We start from the raw sequence: 23,870 nt of genomic DNA on the forward strand, positions 1-23,870 counted from the left end.
GCCAGCCTGAGCTACAAAGTAAGTTCACGGCCAGCCTGAACTGCATAACGAGACCCTGTCTCAAAAAGACAAAAAAAAAAAAAAAGGAAGAAGAAGGAGAAGAAGAGGAAAAAGAAGAAGGCGGAAAAGACGAAAACAAGAAGAGGAACTCTTCGCGGCTCCCTGAGACCCTTGGTGTCGCCCCGGGACGCCCCGGGAAGTCCGAGTCACAACAGCGTAAGAACAGGCGGCACAAAAGCTTCACTTCGGCCTAGGTGTCCCTGACGCCAAGATCCTCACCTTTGACCTGGGGCGGAAGAACGCAGAGGCGGGTGGGCTCCCACTCCGTGGCCAGAGGGGTCCAAGAACATGAGCAGCTCTGCTCCAAGTTCTGGGGGCTGCCCGGACTGGCGCCTCCAGCACCTGGTAAAAAGCTGCGGAAGCCAGCTTGGCTTCGGTGTGCATGCACCGCCCCACCCTTCCCGTGTCATCCTCAGCACCAGGACCTGGCCCATCCAGGCCAACAGCTCCAGACGAGCGTGCGGGCTCCTCAGGGAAGTCCACAGCATAGTGGCGTGGGTTCGCGGTGGACAGGTCATCGTGTCCGTCTGCACCAAGCTGCAGAACAAGGAGCATGTGATCTAGGCTTTACGCAGGGCCCAGTTCAAGTTCCCTGAACACCAGAAGATCCACCTCTCTGAGAAGCGGGGCTTCACCAATCTCGAGGCAGAGGAATTTGGAGACGTGGTGGCCCAGAAGCGCCTGGTCCCTGCTGGCTGCGGGGTGGGCGACATGGAGAACGCGGTCCCTGGCTTATGCAGCCGGCCTTGCCCTCCTAGAGGCTTCCCCTGTGCTCCCCCCTTCTTAACAAGTTCATCAATGAATCTGATCTCTACCCCTCAGGAAGAAAAGAAAACAAGAGGAGGAGGAAGAGGAAGTGGAGAGCAGAGGAAGAGAAGAAAGAAAGAGGAAGAGAAAGAGGAGGAGGAAGGAGGGAAGAAGAGGGAGAGGGAAGCAGTGGGTGTTCTTTCCGTTGCTCCTTCATGCAGTTCCCTGTCTAATGATGTGCAGGACTTTCCTGGGTTTCAGAAGAATTTAGAGGAGAAGTGAAATGTGATTTGCACTCTCAGAGTCCACAGATAACTCCACCACGCTGACTGGGATGAGGAGCTGGGGAAAGGTTATGCCGACCTGCTCTGCAGAGATTCAGGGCAGCCGAGTGTGGTGGCCCACGCCTGTAATCCCAGCACTTGGGAGGCTGAGGCAGGAGGATCGCTGTGAAATCGAGATCAGCCTGGGTTACAAATTGAGCTCAAGGCCAGCCTGAACTGCATAGCAAGACCCTTTCTCAAAAAGATAAACAAACAAACAACAACAAAAAAAAAAAATCCAAGAAATTCAGGACAGCATGACAGGTGCTCACCAGTGGGGGTGTTACAAGGCAGCCTGTAGAGCGGTGAGACTCACGCTGGCCTTGAGACACAATTAGGTCTGAGTGAGAGGAACGCTTCATACCAACTGTGCCACCGTCTCCCTGGCACAGCCACATCGTTAGCCCCAGAGAGCCCCACCGCCAAGGCACAGGAGCTTGGGCTCCCGTTTGAGGTGCCCAAGATTAACTTGCTGCCCTGTGACTCCCCCAGCGGGTATCAAACTCCTCCTTTAAGTGGTTCGAACAGGACCCACTGCGCTTGATCTTGCCGTGCTCTTCTCTTCTGAGCCACCTTCCCAGGCTCCGTCCTCAGCCCACACACGCTGAGGAGGACACCGCCACGCTCCCAGAGCCCCCTGAGAGTCCCACTGCTCTCCAGAGGGAAAACTGGCTCCCGGGAGGGAGGCACGCCCTGGAGATCCTGCCTGTGTGTTGTCAGGACAGTCCCAAGAGCCTGGCTACACATCAGCCGGAGCACATTTAAGAATAGAACTTTGACCTGAAACCTGCAACAGCCTGCCCGGGAAACCAGCCCCTTATCTACAATAAGCAGCCCAAGAAGCCAGTCCGCTAGGTCAGACTTGCAGGAGGCCAAATTACTACCTCGAGGAACTATTCAGGAAGCTAAACAATAACTTCTGCACCAATCTCTTCAAAATGGCCAGGACTTAACTAATAGCTGACAGCACCCCTAATTCCGGCCTCTACTTCCAAATTAGGACCAACTGGAGGAAGTCAGATATGTACCCCAATGAACTACATAGGCTTGTTTCTAGTTAGCCACTCACAGCTTCCCCAGGCCAACAGCCTCTAGTCAGGACAGACCTGATGCTTCCTTTTTTCCTTTGTTTCTCTCTCTCTTTTTCTGTGATTGGGGATTAAGCCCAGAGCTTTCACACTGGGTGACCTTCCCAGCCCTTGTTCTCTTTAGAGACAGGATCTCACTAGGTTGCTAAATTGCCTGGGCTGAGCTCAAACTTGTGATCCTCCTGCTTCAGCCTCCCAGAGTGCAGGGATTGCAGGTGTGTGCCACCCCACCCATCTCTCTTCTTTCCACTACAAAGCATTCCCAGTCTTCTGCTTGCCTTTGAGTTTCAGCCAAAATTCAGGTGATGGTGACTGACTTTTTCTATAGCAAGTGCAGAGTAAATAGCCTTTGCTTTTCTTGCTCATCTCACTCGGTTGGTCTTCTATTATTCCCACAGTCCAGGTGAGGGCCGAACCTCCGGGTCAGAGGGACCTCGGTGCTGTCAGGAGAGGATAGCTCCAGCGGAGGAGCAGTGGGAGGCAGGAAGCACGAGGAACCTGGTGCTGAGATACACCTGAGACTCGCGTGCAGACCACCTGCCTCCACTGCAGGCAGTTCTCCGGCTGCCTTCTGGCTGGTTCCTTCCTTTTCCCTCAGCCACCACACTTCTCCCACACACAGCCCACGCCTTTGTGGCTCTCCAGGTACAGTACTTTGTAGCCCATGCTGGCCTCAAACTCGCAACGATCCTCCTGCCTCAGCCTCCCGAGTGCTGGGATGTAAAATACATTTTAGCTTTAGTGTTCCCCTGTGCCAATGATGGACAAACCCAGCCTTGACCCCACCCCGTGCCTTAGTCCTGCGGGAAACAAAGTTCCTGTTTGGGGAGACTGAAGCCCTCCCCTGCAAGGCTTCCTCTGGTGCCCGTGGACCAAGGGCGTTTTCTTTCCCTCTTCTGTCCCTCCATTAACAGTGTGTTTCACTGGGCGTGGTGGCACACGCCTGTAATCCCAGCACTCGGGAGGCTGAGGCAGGAGGATCGTTGTAAGTTTCTCAGGAGTTTGAAACCAGCCTCTTGAGTGCTGGGATTGCAGGTGTGCACCTCCACACCTGATGAGAGGTTTGATTCTGATTTGTTTTCCCCGAGCCTCTGAGCAAGTGGTCCAGGATGATCTCCAGCACACAAAGGAGACCAGAGGCCACAAACAGGGTCAACCCTCTTCCCAACCAGCAGATCCTCCCAAGGCCACCTCTCTCAGCTACTTCCAGGCTCTGAGCTTCTCTCAGCTACGTGGAGACCACTGGGCCATCCCCTCTTGGCCACGGAGAGAGAGAATCCCACGCTGTCCGAGGCCCTGTCTGGTTCTGCGGTTCTGTGGGGCAGCTCCCAGTCACGCTGAGCCCTGGAGGATCCTGTGGGGATGCCTGAGGCCCCCGCTACCTAGATCCATCACAGAGCCATCACTGGAGTCTGGTCACCTTCCTGGGGCTCAACAAAGGCACACGTGCCCCTTCTCTTGGAGTGCTTAACCCATCTGAGGGCTCTAGCAGCTCTGGCCCAACAGCTCGCTCAAATGTTTATGTTTATACTCTCCTCCTTGACATGAACCACTGGTCACATGCTGCGTTTTTCTTTACTTGTGCATAATGACATAGAAACACTTATAGATGTAAAAGTAAGATATACAAACGTGTATTTTATTAGTGCGGTACTTAGCAACATAAATCAGTACTATAGGTACGCTCCCCTGGGAACAGCAGAACAACTAGAAAAGAGTCATGAAGCAACGCTATAAGCCCTGGCCTGCTTAGTTTCTGATGATATATGAGAAACAATATTTTTTATGTGAGACAGAAAGAAAAATCAAAATGCTAGCAGTAAAGCAACTTTCACATAGTTAAGGATGTAGGGTAGTGGCAGAGCACTTCCCCCGCATGCATGAGGCCCTGGGTTTCATACTCAACACCACAAAAAAAAAGTAGGGTAATACTATGGACTTACTTTTTCTTAAGAAGACAGGTTCTACCTGAGTTGCCCAGGCCGGCCTCAAACTTGTGATGCCTCAGCCTTCCGAGTAGCTGGGATTACAGGCATGGGCTACTGCACCCAGTGTACATTTCTGTTTGTTGCTCCTTTTCTCTAGTTTCCAAATATTTTAGTAATCCGATTAATTAATTTAAAGTGAAATTAATTTATTCATGCATTAAACAAGCTTGCTGAAGGGGATGTGCCAGCCACTGAGAAATGGAGAGGAGCAGTGAGAAGAACAGATATGGCCCCTGTCCCCAGGAATGTATAATCCGGCCAAAAAGTGGGACCAGTAATATACGTACTGTTGGTGGGCACGGTCGCAAAACAGTACAGGATGTTAAGAAAATTTATGACAGAAGCCGGGCGTGGTGGCGCACGCCTGCAATCCCACTACTTGGGAGGCTGAGGCAGGAGGATCGTTGTGAGCTCGAGACCAGCCTGGGCTACAAAGTGAGCTCAAGGCCAGCCTGAACTGCATAGCAAGACCTTGTCTCAAAAAGACAGAAAAAAAACAGAAAATTTATGACAGACAAGCAGATAGAGCAGGAGTGGGCCTGACAGAAAAGTCTTCTTTGGTACCATAAAGGGAGTTTCAGCAAATCAAAAGACTGAAATTATATGAAGTCTGTTTGCTGACCATAATGCAGTCACCAAAATTACCTAAAAATTACCCATATGTTTGAAAATTAAGAAGATCACGCCGGGGGGCTGGGGATTTAGCTCAGCAGCACGGCGCCTGCCTGGCAAGCGCAAGGTTGTGAGTTCGATTCCCGGTACCCAGGGGAAGAAAAAGAAAAAGAAGATCAAGCTGGACATGGTGTCACATGCCTGTCACCCCAGCACTCAAGAGGCAGAGGCAGGAGTGTGAGTTCCAGGGCAGCCTGGGCTACACAGCAAGACCCTGTCTCAAAAAATGAGGAAACAAAAGAAAAGAAAAAAAAATTCATTTCTACATAACCTCCAAGTCAAAGCCTCTTTAACAAAGATTTTGCTTCTAGAACAAAGTGGAAGTCAGGAATCCTTTTCCATAGCCAATATAAGGGCCAGGGAGATAGCTCAGTGGCACAGTGCCTGCCTGGCAAGCGCGAGGTTGAGAGTTTGATTTCTGGTACAAAAAAAAAAATAGCAAGGATAGTGTCTTACAATTGTACTCCCAGCACTCAGGAGGTTGAGGCAAAGGGATTGAGAGCCCTGTATCAGCCTGGACTACACAGCAAGACTCTGTCTCAAAAAAAAAAGAAAGAAAGAATCCTTTTTTCCTAAATACTGAGAAATCATTCATTTTCGGGGTTTTTTTTAATGGTGGCAATGTTTCATAGGCTCTGCAGAGTTAGTTTGGGCCAAGTGAAAGTAGGAAAAGGGGAGAAGAAAAAGTAGAAATAGAAATGCACCCTACAGCATAGGCTGGTCTACCTTGAAGAGACCTAATAGCCAAGAATCATTCATTTTGTAGACACAAACTAACAAGGCTATCTGACTGAAAAAATTTTAAAACTCATTTTAGTGCAATTCAGTGGATGCTCGTACATATAAGGTACTGGAAAAACTCAGTCTGACACTGTAGGAAAAGGAAAGAAAGTGAAGAATTTCAGATTGTGCGGTAAAGACAAAAGAAACTTTCTGTGGAACGCGGGGCCATCAGCACACACAGTAAGTCGGTCACAAGTGAGATTTCCTTCTTGTGCAGTCTCAGCTCATCGGGGTGGGGAGTTGCTCCACCAGCTTTTTTTTTTTCTTTTTTCTTTTTTGTCTTTTTGAGATAGGCTTGCTATACAGTTCAGGCTGACCTTGAGCTCACTTGTATCCCAGGCCAATCTTGAACTTGCAGCTATCCTCCTGCCTCAGCCTCCCAAGTGCTGGTATTATAGGCCACCGGCTTCTAAATGTGCAACAGTTGGCAAGTGACTTCTAGGCCTCTATTATCTGTCTGAGTGGGAGAAAAGTACCCACCTCAGAGGACTGCTGTGAGAACTTAATGAGATAACTCAGCTCAAGCACATAGCCCAGTAGGGTGCAGGCAGTGTCACTGATTCCAAATGCTGCTGAGAGCTGCCTGTCACCTGGCTTGCGGTAGACCAGAGTCCTGGTCCCTGAACACTGGTTTCTAGGCAGCTGTTGGCACTAGGAGAGAGAGCACTCCTGGTGATGGAAGATGGCTCTCTTGAGAGGCCCGTGGGTGGACAGGTTGCCCACTACTCTCACACCGGCACTGCCCTGCCATCTAGTGTCCAATGGCAGCAAAGTCTTCCAGGCGGCCAACAGGCCCCCATTCCTGCAGGGCTGGCCCTCCAGTCTCCTTTTCTACTCCAGGCAGTTCCCAAAGCTTCGAGGCAGCCTCCCACACCTGGCCTGGCCCTCTCTTTACACTCTCAAGGGCTAAGCAATGGCCTGCTCTTTTAAAGATTCAGTGTAAGCCTTGCCTCCCTGAGAGGGCTTTCCGGAAACCACCGCACGCTCGCTTCCAGTCAGGCAGGCTGTCTCCAGCACATCTCTTGTAACACTGCCTGCAACTGACCCCTCCCACTCCTCCACTGACCTCTCCCCTGCAGCACAGCCTCTACCTAGCACAGTGCCCAATGTGTGTTCAATAAACAAATGCATAGCATAATAAAGATGGGGGTTGAAGCCAGGAATGGTGGCACACGGCTGTAATCCCAGCACTCAGGAGGCTGAGGCAGGAGGATTGTTGCGAGTTTGAGACTGGTCTGGGCTACAAAGTGAGCTCAAGGCCTGCCTGAACTGCATAGGGAGACCCTGTCTCAGAAAGATAAAAGATAGGGTCAAGTGTACTGATAGAATTGTTCTGGGGGTTCAGAAACAGCCCCATGATGCAGGAATATACTGGACTTGTTTTGTTGTTGACTGGGTATCTCTAGCTCCCACACTGCCCTTGAGGCTAAATTTATTTGTTTGTTTTTTGTCTTTTTGAGACAAAAAACAGTTCAGGCTGGACTTGAGCTCACTTTGTTGCCCCAGCTGGCCTCAGACTTGCAATGATCCTCCTGCCTCAGCCTCTTGAGCGCTGGGATTACAGGTATGCACCACCATGCCCCCGCACTGAGGCTAAATTTTTATCAGAAACATATGCACGGGGCTGGGGATTTAGCTCAGCGGCACAGTGCCTGCCTGGCAAGCACGGCATTGTGAGTTCCATTCCCGGTGGGGGGGGGGGTACATATGCATAAACATGACCCAACAATTCTACTTCTGGGTATTTACCGAAGAATTTTTAAAAGCCTGTATCTACCAAAGATTTGTTCAAAGCTGTTCATAGCCACTGCTTTATTTATAACAGATTATAACTGGAAAAGTCAAAATGCTCACCAACAGAGGACGGCTGGCTAAACAAGATGTGATACTGTCACCAGTCAGTGCAAGTCGTTACTTCAGTGATAAGGGAAACTGAAACTGGGGCGGTCCACATGAATTCACAGAAAAACTGGAGAGTAAGAGAGAATGAAGGAGTGGCACAGCTGTGGCAAAAATCAAGCTGTCCCGCTAGCAAAGAAAGGAAACAGAAAAACAGGAAAGGGGCCTCAGTCTGAGGAACTGACCACACCGATCTGAAGGCCCAGCAACAAAGGAGCAGCTACCATTCGTAGGGCGCAGGGTGGCTGGTCAACCATTGCTTAAGAGGCCCTGGAGGAACCCTGCCGGCTGGAGGGACAATTCAGTTGCCAAAAGATGATGCTGACTCTTTCCTGGCGGGGTGGCCTCAGTCTTGGGAGACTGTTGGAATCCAAGGTGACTACAGGGTTAGGGCAAAGAGACTTCTGGGTGTAGCCAAATGTCCTTGCAAACCCTTGTCTTGGTGTCCCTGGTTACGAAGGGTGATGAGATGGGTGACATAAATTCAGGCCTAATCAACCACTTTGCCTTCTTTTAGACAGGCCTTGCCGAAATCACTGACCTGCCTGTGTGCAGAGCTGAAAAGGGATTTGACCCAAAGCCTCACAAAATAAAGGTCAAGTATGTTTTGCTGTTAGTTCCCTATTGAGCATCACAGGCCTCAGTAAAGAATCCCTGTTTTTACTACAAAGTGCTTTTAAGGCCCTGACTGCCTCAGTCAAAAACACAAAGCATGCTTTTAATGAGTAACAGGTTAAGGCTGCATTTGTCCTTGGTCCCCACAGCGGTCTCTGACTAGGCCATGATGTCCATTCAATGGAATACTGTTCAGTCAGAAAAAGGAACTAAAAAAACACGGTTCAATCTCAAATGCATTGTGCTGAGTGAAAGAAGCCAGACACGGAAGCGAATATATGTGTTATTATGGGACAGTGCGGTCCACAGCCACAGGACACAGGTCTGTGGAATAGAGGAAGAGGACTTGGGGGGCTGGGACTGACAAAGGCTTATGAAAAATTCAAGCTGCACACCCACGATCCGGACATTCATCTGTATGTTAATTACATTAAACATATGTTAATAACTCGAAGGAAGGGACAGAGGAGGGAGCAAAGGAGGGGAGGACAAGAGGGAGATAGGAAGCCAGAGAGTCCTCAGGTGGGATGGTGGGGCTCAGGCGGGGGAGCATGTAGTAGCTCAGCTGGACCGCCAGGGGGCAGCGCGGGCGAAGGGGGCGGGCCCGCGGCGGAGGGCGGGGCTGCGCCGAAGCCATGTGGCGCCGGCGTCGCGCAGCGCGGGGTCGCTATGGCGGAGCTGCAGCAGCTCCGGGTGCAGGAGGCGGTGGACTCCATGGTGAAGAGTGTGGAGAGAGAGAACATCCGGAAGATGCAGGTAGCGGGCGGGCCGAGCCGGGACCCCCCTACGATCGGAGTGCCAGGCCCCGGTCGGCCGCCGCGCTCGCTCCTCCCGCACGCGGGCCGGGCGCCCCGGGTCTTTCCTGCCTCCGCGGTCCCCAACTCCGCCTCGGGCCGTTCTGCTGGGATCCCCTAAATGTTTTGTGGGTGTTGCTCCTGCTCCCCTCACTAGATTGTGGGCTTCCTTTATAACTCAAGTCTCGAGTCACTGATTAATGGATCGGCCGTCCCGCTGGCGGCGCAGATTACCAGGTCGCCGCCTCTGAACTTGGCTCCGGGCTTTCAGAGCACGCCTTCATGCGACCCGCCCCTTCCTGCCCTCTCGCCCAGCCTTAGGCGCCGCGGGTGCCGGCGCGCTCTCAGCAAGGAGACCTTGAAACACTCCCAGGCGCAGAAGATAGTTTTCCCTGGCGTGGTGTTACGATCTTGATTTAAGATGCCCTGTTTTAAGCGGTGAAAGGTGGAAAGGGAGACGCAAATAGAAGCTTGGCCTCTGACCCTTGTGGTCATCTTTGTCCTCGGAGACTTTCCTCCCTAACCAGGCTCTGCCCTGCTTCCTCCCCAGGGCCTTATGTTCCGGTGCAGTGCCAGCTGCTGTGAGGACAGCCAGGCGTCCATGCAGCAGGTGCACCAGTGCATCGAGCGCTGCCACGCGCCTCTGGCTCAGGCCCAGGCCTTGGTGACCAATGAGCTGGAAAAGTTCCAGGTGAGGAATATTTCAGCCAGAGATCTCTAGTCCTTGATGTGCCCTGCTCCGGGAGAGGACACGCCTTTTGTTCATGACTCCTGGCTTTCAGGTCTTGGTTCTGTTAACATTTGTGACAGTCCTGTGGCTAACACAGGGTTTGAAATTCTGGAAGAAGTCCTGCAAGTTGAGCGCTGTTAAGTTGAATCATATACTTCCACAGAAACAATGATGTAATTGTTCCCTGTAAGTGACCAGGGAAGTTCATGGGTAAAAAAGCCTTTATACCGTCTTCTTGTTATTTTGTCATGTTGAGCACCAAATACAATGTCTACTGTAGAGTATAAAACTTCCTAAAGTGCATATTAATTGTTGAATCGAACCCAGGACCTTGCACTTGCCAGGCAGGCGCTGTGCCACTGAGCTATATCTCCAGACTATTAATTCATTTTTAAAACAGCAGGATCACCAGGAAAGTGGAATAAGAAAGTCTAAAAGGAAGGTACAGATCATAGCTGAGTGTGGTGGCATGCGCCTGTAATCCAACGGTCTGCTAAGGCAGGAAGATGGTAAATTCCTACTCAGCCTGGGCAACCTTGGCTTAGCAAGACCATCTCAAAATAAAAAGGATTGGAGATGTAGCTCAGGGCAGAGGCCCTGGGTTCCATTCCCAGTAACACCACAAAGAAAAGGAACAGATTAGAGCAAGATCCTACCATTATTTTGTGGGTTTATACACCCACCCTAGGACTGTCCCTACTTGCTACACTCAGAGAGCAGTTCCTGTGCCACTAAGGTGAAGTGATTTAGATGAAGCATTGTTAGTTTAGTAGTCCGTGTCCTGACACGCTGAGAGCTCCCTTTTTCCCTCTCTGAAACAAGAGGTGAGGTATCTATAACTTCACTTGACTCCCTTCCTCTGAGTCAGAATGGTGAACCATTTAGAGATGAGTATCCCAACTACAGTCCAAATCGCACTTTGGGGGTTGGGGATACAGGTCAGTGTCACAGCACCTGCCTGGCAAGCAGGACCTGAGCTTAATTCTCATTTAAAAAAAAAAAAGCCGGGCGTGGTGGCACACACTTGTAATCCCAGCACTCCGGAGGCTGAGACAGGAGGATCGTTGTGAGTTCAAGGCCAGGCTGGGCTACAAAGTGAGCTCAAGGCCAGCTTACCACATAGCGAGACCCTGTCCTTAATAAAAAAAAAAAATTTATCTCCAAGTGCTAACACTGCAATTAAACTTGAATATGGAGGTTTCAGTTTAGAAAAAAAACAACTCATGCATTAATATCTTTTGTCTTAAAAACAAGTAATGTGCTTGTCATAGGTTTGCACCACTGCTGTAAGTGTACTTCTGTGGAATTTGAAAGAAGTGCCCTCTTCTGAACCAGTCTTTCATAGCCTGAGATTCTACTCGCATGAAAACATTATCCCTAAAATGGACATTTTTACATTCCACTATACAAAACTCTGCTAAGTTATAGAGGAGAAGCTTCTCCAAGGTCATGAAACTCCAAAGGGTCTGTTTGTGTTCACACTGACATCTAATTTTATGGATGGGGTCTCTGAAAACTTGACTCTTGGCTTACAACTTTCTCCTTCCATTCTCTTTGCAGTCTGTTCCAGGCAGACTTTCACTCTTGCACTGTGCCGTGGGGTCTTGTAGTTGTGAGTGTACCTCCATGGGCTGTTGGTCAGTGGTCAGGCCTCACCTTAATCTGTCTGCATCTTCTCCTTGAGTCACTTTATTCTTCATTTTGCCACCAGAACACCCCTGCTTTTCCATCTCCCTCTCTGGCTCCTCTTTTTTTCCCCCCCTCCATACTGGAGATTGAACCTAGGGCCTTTGCACTGCACAATGTCCCCAGCTGGTTTGTTTTGTTTTGTTTTGTTTTTACTCACTAAGTGCCCAGCCTGGGCTCAAACTCAATCCTGAATCCTAAATCCTCTTGCCCTCACCTCCCAGAGCACTAGGATTACAGGTGTGCACCACCACACCTGGCTGGCCGGTCTTTCTTGGCTTCCTTTGCTGACTCTTCCTCTCTCCGGCATCTGAGCACTGGAGGGTGCAGGCTGTGCTTGGGCTTATCTCTTCATAGCTATACATATCATCCGTATGCTGACAACTCTTACATTCATATCTCTGGGCCAGACCCTATTCCTAAATTCAAGATTTATATATCCAGTTGTTTCTTCAACCTCTCCGGGTACTTATTTTATCCCTGCACTGAAATGTAAGTCCTATGAAGGCAAGAACTTTATCTGTTTTACTTATTGCCATATTCAGAACATTAGAAGACTGGCACATAGTAGATGCTCAACATATACTGTATTTGAATTAAACTGTTTCTGTGAAGCAAGAACAGACATTAAAGAATCAAGATAGGCCTAAGCATAGTGGTGTGCACCTGTAATCCCAACTACTCGGGAAGCTGAAGCAGGAGGATCCCAAGTTTGAGGCCTGGCTCAGCAAACTTAGCAAAACCCTGTTTCAGAATAAAAAATGGCTGGGAATGTAGCTCATTGCTCCCTGGATTCAGTCCCCACTACTACAAAAGAACACAAAGGAATGGAGGTGTCTCTAAGCCTGACAGTAACCTTTAGTAACCTCTCCCTAGCGACCAGTGTTCTGTACAGTTTATTTGCTCACCCCCCTGCTTAGCAATGGTTTCTCTGAGCTCTCCCTTCCATGTCAGCCAAGATAACCTTGCGCTCTGCGTCACTTTAGCTGAACAAGGTAATAGACATCAAGCCTGTAGCCCGAGGCCTGGTGCACAGTCAGCACCCAGGGAGCAGAGCCAGCCTCTCAGCCTTCTCTTCCCCACTTCTTGCCACAGGACCGCCTGGCCCGGTGCACAATGCATTGCAACGACAAAGCCAAAGATTCGATGGATGCAGGGAATAAGGAGCCTCAGGTGAAACAGCAGCTGGACAGTTGTGTGGCCAAGTGTGTAGATGAACACATGAACCTCATTCCAACGATGACCAAGAGGATGAAGGCGTCTCTCTCATCTATTGCGAAATAAAGCCTTTGCCAGTGGCTGAGGGCAGGAATCTATTTAAAAAGAATGGCAATCTTAGTCTTTTAAGTAAAATACATGAATGAAGAAACTAAGGATAACAGCAAGTTTAAGACATATTTCACTTGCCTCTGGACCCTGGTTCCTCTATGTTTGGATGCTAGAAAGTGAAATGGAAAAAAAAAAAACTGGTGCTAAAGTTTGGGTCAAAGATAGCATAAGACAGTGTTTTAGAGCCTAAATGTCATGTAGCAAGACCTTATCCTGGCAGTAGCGCTCTCCCTCGTACCAACTGAGAACCCTCCAAGGTACCAGAGTCCTCTTAATGCACGGATACTAGCAGGCTGGCAGGTTCCTCCAAGCTGCCTGTGACCTGGCGGAGCTGCAGGAGAGGTGGCTCTGTAGCCAGCCTCCTGTTTACCAGAAGTATCACCACATTATTTTGTATAAGCCATAAAACAAAATTCAGATAACTAATTTACATGCCTGTAATCCCAACATTTGGGAGGCTGAGGCAAGAGGATTGCCATGAGTTCAAGGCCAGCCTGGACTACATAGTAAATTCAAAGCCAGCCTGTACTGCATAGCAAGACGGGTGGGGATAGCTTCATTTTGCTTGTTTTTTTTATATGCAAGGGCATGAAGTGGATTTAAAATGAGAGGGAGATGGATAAGAACTCTTGAGAGGTTCTTTGTGTATATCCTTTCCTAGCCATCAAGACATGGGTGTGGGGGCTGGGGATTTAGCTCAGCGGCACAGCGCCTGCCTGGCAAGCGCAAGGTCGTGAGTTCAATTCCTAGTACCAGAAAAAAAACAAACAAACAAAAAAAGACATGGGTGTGCATGTCTTGAAATTCTTACACTGTGTCTTTCAACCTGGAGACAATTGCAAAAATGAGAGTCAGTGTCACACGCTATGTGGAAAGCAGCGCTTCCTTTACTGGCTGATGGGCCCTCGGGCTTTTTGCGCAGTTACCAGTACAATCTTGCAGTGACACTTTCCCCCTGCAGGTTAAAGGGTTTTGAGTCTAATAATCAGCGAAATGGGAACTCTTGGCTAGTGAAGAGTTTTGTGAACTATTGAACTTGAAGAAAATGGTTTTTATAGAACAGATGGAACAAAAGCCTAAACCCAGCATTATTTTCTTAGCCTCCTGAATTAACAGCGCCTTACTGAGATAATCCCCTGGCAACAAGGTCAAAAATTAAGCAGTTTGAGCTGTGACTCCTTTACGAAATCCATTTTTGCCTGGGGCCTTGTTCTGGCCCCAGCATGGCATCTTATCTTTTGATAAGGGATGTGTTACCTTTTTACCAGTTTATTACTTGAAATGGTAATACAGCCTCTGTTGCTGTATCAAGGCTGTGATATATTTTCCTTGTGGTTTGGTCTCACAATAAAAATTTCATTGTCTCCTCACTATTGTATTTCTTTTGTTTGGGTAGTGAATCATCTCAGTACCATCTCTTTTTATGTTTACAATTAACTGAAGATGTCCAGAAGAGTGGGAATTCGTTATGTTATAGTTCACATGCGGGACTAGATTGTTAAAATAGGGAGCACTGAGGGAAGGGTAGGGTATTATGACTTGAAGTTCAGTAATGTACAAAAGAAGCTCAGCTGAGCATGGTGATGAACACCTGTAATCCCAGCACTCAGAAAGCTGAGGCAGGAGGACTGCCATGAATTCAAGGCCAGCCTGGGCTACATAGTTCAAGACCAGTCTGAACTACAAAGTCTGAACTACCCTGTCTCAGACTAAAGAAACTCACAAGTGGGTATGCTCACGCTTGCCTGTAATCCCAGCACTGAGGAGGCTGAGGCAGGAAGATCCTGGGTTCAAGGCCAGCCTGGACTACATACACATAAGACCCTTTCTCAAAAAAAAAAAAGTAAATAAACTATGAAGCTAAAACTAAACTCAGTATCCAAAGTTTCTAGTTGCAACAAAACAGAAGTGTCAGAAGTGTGGCCGCTTTAGAGAAAAATTCAGCCTCTAGGATCTTCAGCAAGAAAGGAATACAAAATGGATGTGTTTGCTCATTATCGCTGATACCTAGAGATTTTTCTTCTGTTTTTGGTTTTGGGGTTTTTTTGACAGTACTGGGGATTGAGCCAAGGGCCTTATGCAGAGCTACATCCCCAGGCCCATATTTCCCTTTGATTTGGTTTTGTGTTTTGTCTTTTTGAGACAGGGTCTCACCGTGCAGTTCAGGCTGGCCTTGTGCTCACAACAATCCTCCTGCCTCAGCCTCCCCAGTCCTGGGATTACAGGCGTGCGCCGCCACCACCATCACCACGCTCAGCTCTTTTGTTTTTTTAACCTTCAAAACAGGGTCTAAGGGGCCAGGGATATAGCTCAGTGGCACAAGCAGCGCCTGTCTGGCAAGCGCAATGTCCTGAGTTCCATTCCCGGTACAAAAAAATAAATAAATAAATAAAACGGTCTAGCTAAATGTACAAGTTTGCACCACCACGCCCACGCATATAGCCAACGTTGAACACTGCGAATTTATTTTGGAGAATCACCCCCTACTTACTGTCAGCAAATTCTTCTATTCTGATTTAAATAATCTATACTCCATGGGTTTTCCTATTTTGAATGACAGCTAGAAACAAGTGGGAGCCCACTTTCTTATACTTGTGCACTTGACTTGGAAAATCAGTACTCATTAGAAATTACGTATATGCTGCGCCTCACATTTTATATACAAGGACAATGGGACATTAAGTGGAGTCCTGGAAGCAATATTACAGGAATCGCAGGATCGTCAGTTGGAAATACATTCCAGGGCTCTTCAAATTCCTGGATCTAGGCCCAGTCCCTTTCTTCTGGAGCAGAAAGGTCATTAATTTGGGAGTTAACAAAACGTTTGTGAGCGGACATATGCAAATATAAATTATATATATATATATCTACCACACCAGAGCTCATTTTCATTATGCATATACTGTATTTTTAAAAATCCACAAACACAAAGGACTAGCCAGCTTCACCCAGTGCCCAGACGCTGTACCGTTAACCCCCAGTTTGCACAAAGGAAATGCAAGGGAGGCAGCTCCGCCTCTCCTCCGGGGCCACTCGCTGGTGACGGAACCGGAAACTGGATTTCCCACAAGCCCTGGCTTCTCCTAAGTATCGCGAGGTGAAATGTAACTATTACACACGAGCGATTGGCTGGCGACGTGTGGTGACGTCAGACGTAAAGCGCCGAGCTCACCGCGGGAGCGTGACGGAGGCCGCTGGTTCCCTTTCAAAGATCCCTGAGCCCGCGGGTTATACAAGATGAGCAAAGCTCACCCTCCGGAGCTGAAAAAGTAAGTTGTGTGTGAGGCCCTCGCCCAGGGCCGCTTCTCTGCGTGCCCCGAGCCCCTCAGGTTCTCTCCGTTTCCCTCTGCTCATCTGGCGGGTGCATGCCGAACGCCGTGGGCCCCTTCGCCTGGTGTCTTCTCTGAGCCCGCCGGGACCCCGACCGGGGGCGCACGCTTCGGAGTTCGAAACTAGAGTAGCGCCGCTTGTCCGGCCGCTCGGCGTCCAAGGCGCCTGCGTTTGGCCCGTTTGAGTTCCCGGCCCGGGTCCCCTTCACACCATCCTCCCTCTTTGAAGAGCGCCAATGCCCCCTTCTGGTGAGCCTCCTGAATAACATCGTGTTCTGAGCGAGGGGCTGGAGGGTCACCGTCATAAGGAATTACGGAACTGCTGGAATGCAGGTGTTTGATAGTATATAAGGAATCGAAAAGCCACTGCAGCCATAGAGAACGTGTTTGTAGCTGTTTCTCTGTGTTTCTGCATAGCTGGCCCATTTCCTTTTCTTGCACCTTTTTAAAATGAAAATTAGGGGCCGGGGATATAGCGCAGTGGCACAAGCGCCTGCCTAGCTAGCGTAAGGTCCTGAGTTCGATTCCCGGTACCAAAAAATAAAATAAAATGAAAATTAATTTTAACCAGTATATAACTACCATGTATTAATGGGGTATCATGTGATGTTTCAATAAATGTGTACATTCTTGCGTTCCTATAATTAAAGTTAAATGTTAACGTACTGTGATACCTTGTTCTGATAACTTTAAGAACATTCATTGTCCCAATCAGGGAAGGCTCGTGTTGACCCAGCATCATCAAACAATAGGATAACCTTCCTGTACATGAAACCCAGTTTGAAGCCTTGGCCTCCTGAAACGTTCTTGACTGAACATGTTCCGTGTCTACTAGTAGTTATGTCTGTACACCATATAGCACTGGAACTTGGCGTGTAGCAGTGGGATTGTACGAGGAGCTCTTTCTGCCTGAGGCCACCAGCTAGCTGGGAATGTAGGCATGGACCACTGTGCCCAGCTCCTATGTCTTTCTTCGGCATTGGGGACTGAATCCAGGGCCTCTCATCTTCCCAAGTAGCAGGGATTACAGGTGTGTGCCACTAACGCGGCTGGGTTCTCTGTTATCCTTGTCTTGAATTTGCCCATGATGCTCTGTGCATTAAAGTTGACTTTTCCAGCCAGGCCTGGGGGTGCACACCTGTAGTCCCAGCACTAGAGAGGCTGAGGCGAGAGGATCACCACAAGTTCAAGGCCAGCCTTCCTGGGCATGGTGGCACATGCCTGTAATCCCAGCACTGGAGAAGCTGAGGCAGGAGGATCGTTGTGAGTTGGAGACTAGCCTGGGCTACAAAGTGAGCTCAAGGCCAGCCTGAACTGCATAGGGAGACCCTGTATCAAAAAGACAAAAAAAAGGCCAGCCTAAACATAGCCAGACCCTGTCCTCTAAAAAAAAAGAAAAAGAAAGAAAGAAAAAAATTTCATATTTTCTAGCTTGTAACTGGAAGAGATAAACATTGATTTGATATGGCTTAATGTTCTCATTCTGTCCTAATAAGATGGGATAGTCTTGTTTAATTCACATTGTCCAAAGTTTCAAACTACGTAGTTTGCTAAGATGGGTTTTAGAACCATCCTGAAAACTTAAACTTAATGCTTTAGTATTAAGTATTAATATTAAGCAACACTATCACAAATATGAAGTTAAGTACCAATTGAATTAGATACTTGTTTGATTGCTGTTTTGAAAATAACCAAAATATAACCAAGTCTTTGTTTTTCTATTATATTTAGTCATAGAACCAATCATTGAAAATTAAGTCAATGAGGCAAAACAACACAGTATTAAACAATGGTAACTTTTTTTTTGGTTTTTTGTTTTTTTTTTTTTTTTTTTTTTGGTTTTTGTCTTTTTGAGACAGGGTCTTGCTTTGCACTTCAGGTTGGCCTTGAGCTCACTTTGTAGCCAGGCTGGTCTGGAACTCTCAACGATCCTCCTGCCTCAGCCTCCCGAGTACTAGGATTACAGGTGTGCGCCACCATGCCTGACCTTAACAATAAGTTTTTTTCATAGTTCACGAGTAAAAAGAATTTAATGAAAATTATACAGTTTAAACATACTGTTTTTATTATCTTGTCCCATCCCAGATTATATTGCTTTGTATAATATCTAATTTAGATATTTTGTTATTCCCTAACTCTTTACAATGCAGTTTTTATTATTTTAAATTTCATATTCCAATTGTATAAAATAAGTCAGATGTATAATTTTTACTCCTTTTGCTTTTCCAGATTCATGGACAAGAAGTTATCATGTAAGTTTGTTTTCTCTTGTATCTTGGGCAGTATGTAGCATTTGGAATCACTTTATACAAATTTAAAGTGCACCCTGTGATTCACATCCATTGAGTATAAGCAGGCTTATCAAAGTTGTAACTAGACAGCTTTCCTTACCTAATTCCAACAGCACTTAAAATTTGGGATTATGTCATATAGGCCCTCTCCCACTTTGAGAAAATTAATAGGAGTTTCCTATGTTGTAATATTTGGAGCTGTATCAGCCTTTTTTTCCTTTAAACAAGCCACAAAAGGCTTAGACAGGAAGGACTTAACCTTTATATCTTGGAAATATATAGAAAAAAAATTTGTTCAACCTAACTTAAAAACCTAACTCATGCAGTACTTGAAATACATTGGGATTAAAAAGCAAGGGATTTGGGCCGGGGAGATAGTTCAGCGGCACAAGCACCTGCCTGGCAAGCGCAAGGTCCTGAGTTTGATCCCCGGGACAAAAGCAAGGGACTTAGAATTAAGAAACCTTTAGTTTGAATCTCAGCTCTGCCATAGTTAGTAGCTATGAAATCTTGAGTCATTGCTTTCAACTTGTTTTCATGTATAAAGTATGTACTACTTTATAAGGTGCTTATAAATTAAAATGTTGAAGTGTGAGGTGTGATGGCACACACCTGTAATCCTAACACTCAAGAGGGTGAGGCAAAAGGATCACAGAGAATTTGAGACCAACTGGGTTACATGGTGAGTTCAAGGCCAACCTGAATACATAATGAAACTCTATCTGAAGAAACCAAATAATTGTCAGGCGTGGTAGTGCACGCCTGTAATCCCAGCACTCAGGAGGCTGAGGCAGGAGGATCATTGGGAGTTTGAGACCAGCCTGGGCTACAAAGTGAGCTCAGGGCCAGCCTGAACTGCAGAGGGAGACCCTGTCTCAAAAAGACCAAAAAAAAAAAAAAAAAAGGAACCAAATAAATAAAATGTGAAGTAAATGTTGTGAAGTGTTAAGCAACCAAGACAGGTTACTTTGGGCTGTACTCAGCCACTCCGTCTTTACACCAGGGTCACATATAGTGGTACCTCAGTTCACAAATTTAATTCTTTCCACAGTTCTCGTGCCAAACTGAATTGGAAGAGAACTACATCAAATTCAAAGGTTAGGTTCAATGTTAACCTTATGTGGAAACTTGATTTGGTTCTCTTCCAATTCAGTTTATAATCAGAATCATGAAAAGAATTAAATTTATGAACCAAGGTATCACTGTACTGTGCTTCAAAATGAGCTTCAGAAACCTGCAGCAGAGCTGAGTATGGTGGTACACACCTACAATCCCAGCATTTGGGAGGCTTAGGCAGGAGGAGTGCCACACGTTTGAGGCCAGCCTCAGCTACGTAGGAAGTTCAAGACCAGCCTCAATGACACAGTGAGATCCTGTCTCCAAAAAAAAAAAATAGGAAAAAAATTTTTCCCTTCTGTAAAAATGTGACTTAATATCACTGTACATCTCTGGCACCGTATCATAAGGATAATACACATTGGCAGCCCAAAGGATCCAGCACTCAGCCCTATCTTATCCTCCCTAACCTTTCATGTTTTTGGGTCCAGGCCACTTCCTCCTTCCATCCTGTGCTTCTCTATTTAAAACAGCACTGTCCCTGCTCTTTTCATGCATACCTCTTAAACTTTCCTTTGACCACTTTTTCGTTGGTTTGTTTTTGGTTTTTGAGGGGTTTTTTGAAACTAGGAATCGAACTCAGAACCTCGTGCTTGCCAGGCAGTTGCCACTGTACTGAACCGCATCCCCCGGCCCCTTGACCCTGTTTCTATCTTGGTAAATTCTTTTGGTTCTTGGTAGTTCAGGCTGGCCTCAAACTACACTGAGCCCCACTCAGGAGGGTTGAGATTACAAGCATACATCGTCACACCCAGCCATATGTTGGTAAATTCTTTTACCGTCCATGTTACTGACCTCTGCAACTGTTTTACTTATCCCATCTGACTTTTTTTATTTTGTTTTGTTTTGGTTTTTGTCTTTGAGACAGGGTCTCACTATGCAGCTCAGGCTGGTCTTGAACTCACTTTGTAGCCCAGGCTGGCCTGAAAAACACAAAACGATCCTCCTACCTCAGCCTCCTGAGTTCTGGGATTACAGGCATGTGCCACCATGGCAGTCTCTCCCATCAGATTTGTAATGAAGGGCTGATAATTGATAGGATGGTTTTATTACAGTTTTTTTCCCCTTTTACAGTGAAATTAAATGGTGGCAGACATGTCCAAGGAATATTGCGAGGGTTTGATCCCTTTATGAATCTTGTGATAGATGAATGTGTGGAGATGGCAACTAGTGGGCAACAGAACAATATTGGAATGGTGGTAAGTGAAGATAAGACTTTTCTTAGAGATTTCATTTTTCTTTAAGAATGTATGTTAACTTCCCTTGTATGAAATTCTTGGGTTAAATTGGGAGTCAGTCATAAGAAATGTAAACATTATATACTATATACTACACATATACTAATAATTTTTTTTTTTTTTTTAATCTTTTTGAGAGAGAGTCTCACTATTGAGGCTGGCCTTGAGTTCACTTCATAGCCCAGAAGGTCTGGAACTCCCAAGGATCCTCCTGCCTCAGCGTCCTGAGTGCTGGGACTGCAGGTGTGCGCCACTGTGCCTGGCTAAAATAATTTTTTAAAAACCCAAATACACACACATGAAACCTCGTCCACCAAAACAACTTGGAATTATCCAGGGGCTGGGGATTTAGCTCAGCGGCAAAGCACCTGCCTGGCAAGCACAAGGTCGTGAGTTCAGTTCCTGGTACCAGAGAAAAACCAAAACCAAAAAAAAATTATCCATAAAAAGCAAGTAACAGAGGGAGCTCATGGCACAGCACCTGCCTGGCAAGCATGAGGTTCTGAGTTTGATTCCCAGTACCAAAAAAAAAAAAAAAAGGAACAGGTAAGGTTAGTTTAACAGTCATTTAGCTGTTGGGCTGGGGATATAGGTCAGTGGCACAAGTGCCTGCCTGGCAAGTGCAAGGTCCTGAGTTCGATTTCTGGTACCAAAAAAGAAAAAAACAATAGGAAAACAGTCATTTAGCTGTCATCATAGTCCTGTGACTTGTAGGTAAGATCTCAATTATTCAGAAGCTTCTAAGGTCTTAGGGCTTGAAAATCACTTTTGGAAATCATTTTTACTTATATTTGTTTGTGAAAGGGTCTCACTATGTAAAGTGGGACCTTGGTTCACAAACTTGATTCTTTCCACCATTCAGGTCACAAACCCAAGTTGGATAAGAACCAAATCAAATTCACTGGTTTGGTTCAGTGTTGACCTTATGTGGAAATTTGATGTGGTTTGGGACCAGAATTATGAGAGAATTGAGTTTGTAAAGTGAAGTCTCACTGTAGTTTAGGCTTTCCATGAACTCATGGAGATTCTCCTGCCTCACCCTTCTGAGTCCTGAGATTACAGGCTTGTGCCACCACATCCAGTAATTGGAAATCATTTTGAGCTTTACGGTATTCTATAAGAGAGGCCCCATAGTCAGACCATTATTAGTCATAGTTTGCAGGCTTTAACATGTATGTAAGTCTCCCATGTTATCTTGTTAATCTGCAGGTTCTTACTCAGGAGGTGTAGGGTAGAACTTGAGATTTTACGACACAGACTCATCACGTGCGTGTGTGTGTGTGTGTGTGTGTGTGTGTGTGTGTGTGTGTGAGAGAGAGAGAGAGAGAGAGAGACCAAGACCAAAGCTACCTGCAGCGAGGGGAGAAAAAGACAGGTTCTAGCTGCTTTTACCGTAGTTGGCTACAAGTATAGCTCCATTTGAGTCTTATTCAGAATGCCTTTATTTCTAATAAACATTTCAAATTATCCCCTGTTCTCCCCCTTGTGTCCTGCACTACCTAGATAATTGTGATGTACAGTTCATCAGGGATCTGCTGTTCCCAGTCCCCATGCCTTCCAGGTTCACTTATTTTTCTCCTTGTTAATTCAGTACTAGCCATCTCACCTGCATTCTCAGGGTGTCCCCGTTTATTTTCACTTACAGCTTATCTACCAAGCCAAGCACTGTGCTCCTTAGGCCCTTGTTCATAACTCTTCCTACCTCTTAAGTACCATCTCATTCAAACTCTTAGATTCTTTTTGTTGCCAGGACAGTTACTGCCTTTCCCCCAAATGTAGTATTTAACTAGCAAATCGTTGGTCTCATGATGCTTCCGACACTGATTGGTATTGGAAGTCTTGTAAGGTGGGGTGCCACCTACCTTTGCTTTATACTTCCCGTTATGACTTTTTCACTGAATTAAAATTAGATTCTTTATGCTTTGTCTTCCCCTTAGTTCTGTCTAGTTTGCCAGCTTGACCAAAGTGTACCCAATTTCCTAGGCCCAGTTACAATGTCATGTGGCCTGCTTTATACAGCTCCCATCCTGGTTTATTCCCCAAATGATCTTACACTTCTAAATTGGTATTTTCTACTGTACCTATTTTTCCCATCAGTTTTCAGAGCTGCCAAGGACAGGGTAAACATGTTCATTTGAGTCCTGCCATTTAAAAGGCAAAACAAGTCACAGTGATTCAGCATCTCAAAGTTAATTACTGGCCTTCAGCATAGATGTGTATCTCTTGTAAAGGAAGTAGTGGCTCCCATTGTGATTAAACTATATATTTGGTGTGCATATGGTTTGAAAAAAGCCTTGCAAACTGTCGTGTAATACTAAAGAATCAATGATTTGCTGAAAATGGTGTAATCACTGATACATCTATCAATTTATTTTTCTTTTTCCTAGGTAATACGAGGAAATAGTATCATCATGTTGGAAGCCCTGGAACGAGTTTAAACGACTATTCAGCAGATATCCATGCTCCCCTTCAAAGCGCTTTTCACTGACTGAAAATTGGTTCATATACATTTTCATATTAAAATTTTTGTTAAATAAACTTTTGTAATAGTCAGAAATGCTTCCTCAGATGTTCTGAGTACATAAGTAGAATATGAGCTCTTTCTAAAATGAGTTTTTTTGGGTAGACTGATTTCAAAGGTTTCAAACTGAGTACCACTCCATTTGATCCCCAGCACAGAAAAAAGGTACTGCAACAGAGTGAAACGCAGAAGTAATGACACAGTTGTTTATTGTTAACACAATCACTTGGGGGAATTTTTCAAGAGTTAGAAACAGGATTTCAGAGAAACACATTACAGCACATTGTGACCAAGTAGAGTATTGAGAATGTAGCCAACAGTTCATGGATTGTTTTTGGCTCAGAAGCTCAGATGAGAGATATATTACACATGGCTGTGATATGAGCCTAACCTAAGCAAATGCCTGAAAGCCTGTCCGTCCTTTTTGTGATCCGGCAAGACCCTGCAAATCCCTGATCAGTTTAAAACTGGAAAATGGTGTATACACAGGTGAGCTTATAAGGTTCTTTTACAACAAGGAATGGTGTTTCCTCTTCATAGAAAATGGTTACAACAAAACACAAATCAAGCTAATCACAATAAGGAGACTTCATGTTAAGTCCAGTACATTTTTATCCTTCCATTCTTCAGCATCTCTAAATCTTCACAGATGTTGCTTTTT

General features: G+C 46.3%; 2 protein-coding genes across 2 annotated transcripts; both read left to right on the forward strand.

Moving 5' to 3' along the window:
- The first annotated feature begins 8,788 nt into the window (after nucleotides 1–8,788).
- On the forward strand, nucleotides 8,789–12,879 carry Fam136a (family with sequence similarity 136, member A). The gene is made up of 3 exons (XM_005385615.1): nucleotides 8,789–8,931; nucleotides 9,520–9,660; nucleotides 12,481–12,879. The coding sequence occupies exons 1-3, from the start codon at nucleotides 8,845–8,847 to the stop codon at nucleotides 12,667–12,669; spliced, it is 417 nt and encodes a 138-aa protein (XP_005385672.1). The 5' UTR covers nucleotides 8,789–8,844; the 3' UTR covers nucleotides 12,670–12,879.
- A 2,963-nt stretch (nucleotides 12,880–15,842) lies between these two features.
- Snrpg (small nuclear ribonucleoprotein polypeptide G) lies at nucleotides 15,843–23,245 on the forward strand. The gene is made up of 4 exons (XM_005385616.2): nucleotides 15,843–15,983; nucleotides 18,273–18,295; nucleotides 20,525–20,649; nucleotides 23,076–23,245. The coding sequence occupies exons 1-4, from the start codon at nucleotides 15,952–15,954 to the stop codon at nucleotides 23,124–23,126; spliced, it is 231 nt and encodes a 76-aa protein (XP_005385673.1). The 5' UTR covers nucleotides 15,843–15,951; the 3' UTR covers nucleotides 23,127–23,245.
- Nucleotides 23,246–23,870: the final 625 nt, after the last annotated feature.

Source organism: Chinchilla lanigera, unplaced genomic scaffold (assembly GCF_000276665.1).
Source record: "Chinchilla lanigera isolate Chin_1 unplaced genomic scaffold, ChiLan1.0 scaffold00023, whole genome shotgun sequence".
Lineage (NCBI taxonomy): Eukaryota > Metazoa > Chordata > Mammalia > Rodentia > Chinchillidae > Chinchilla > Chinchilla lanigera.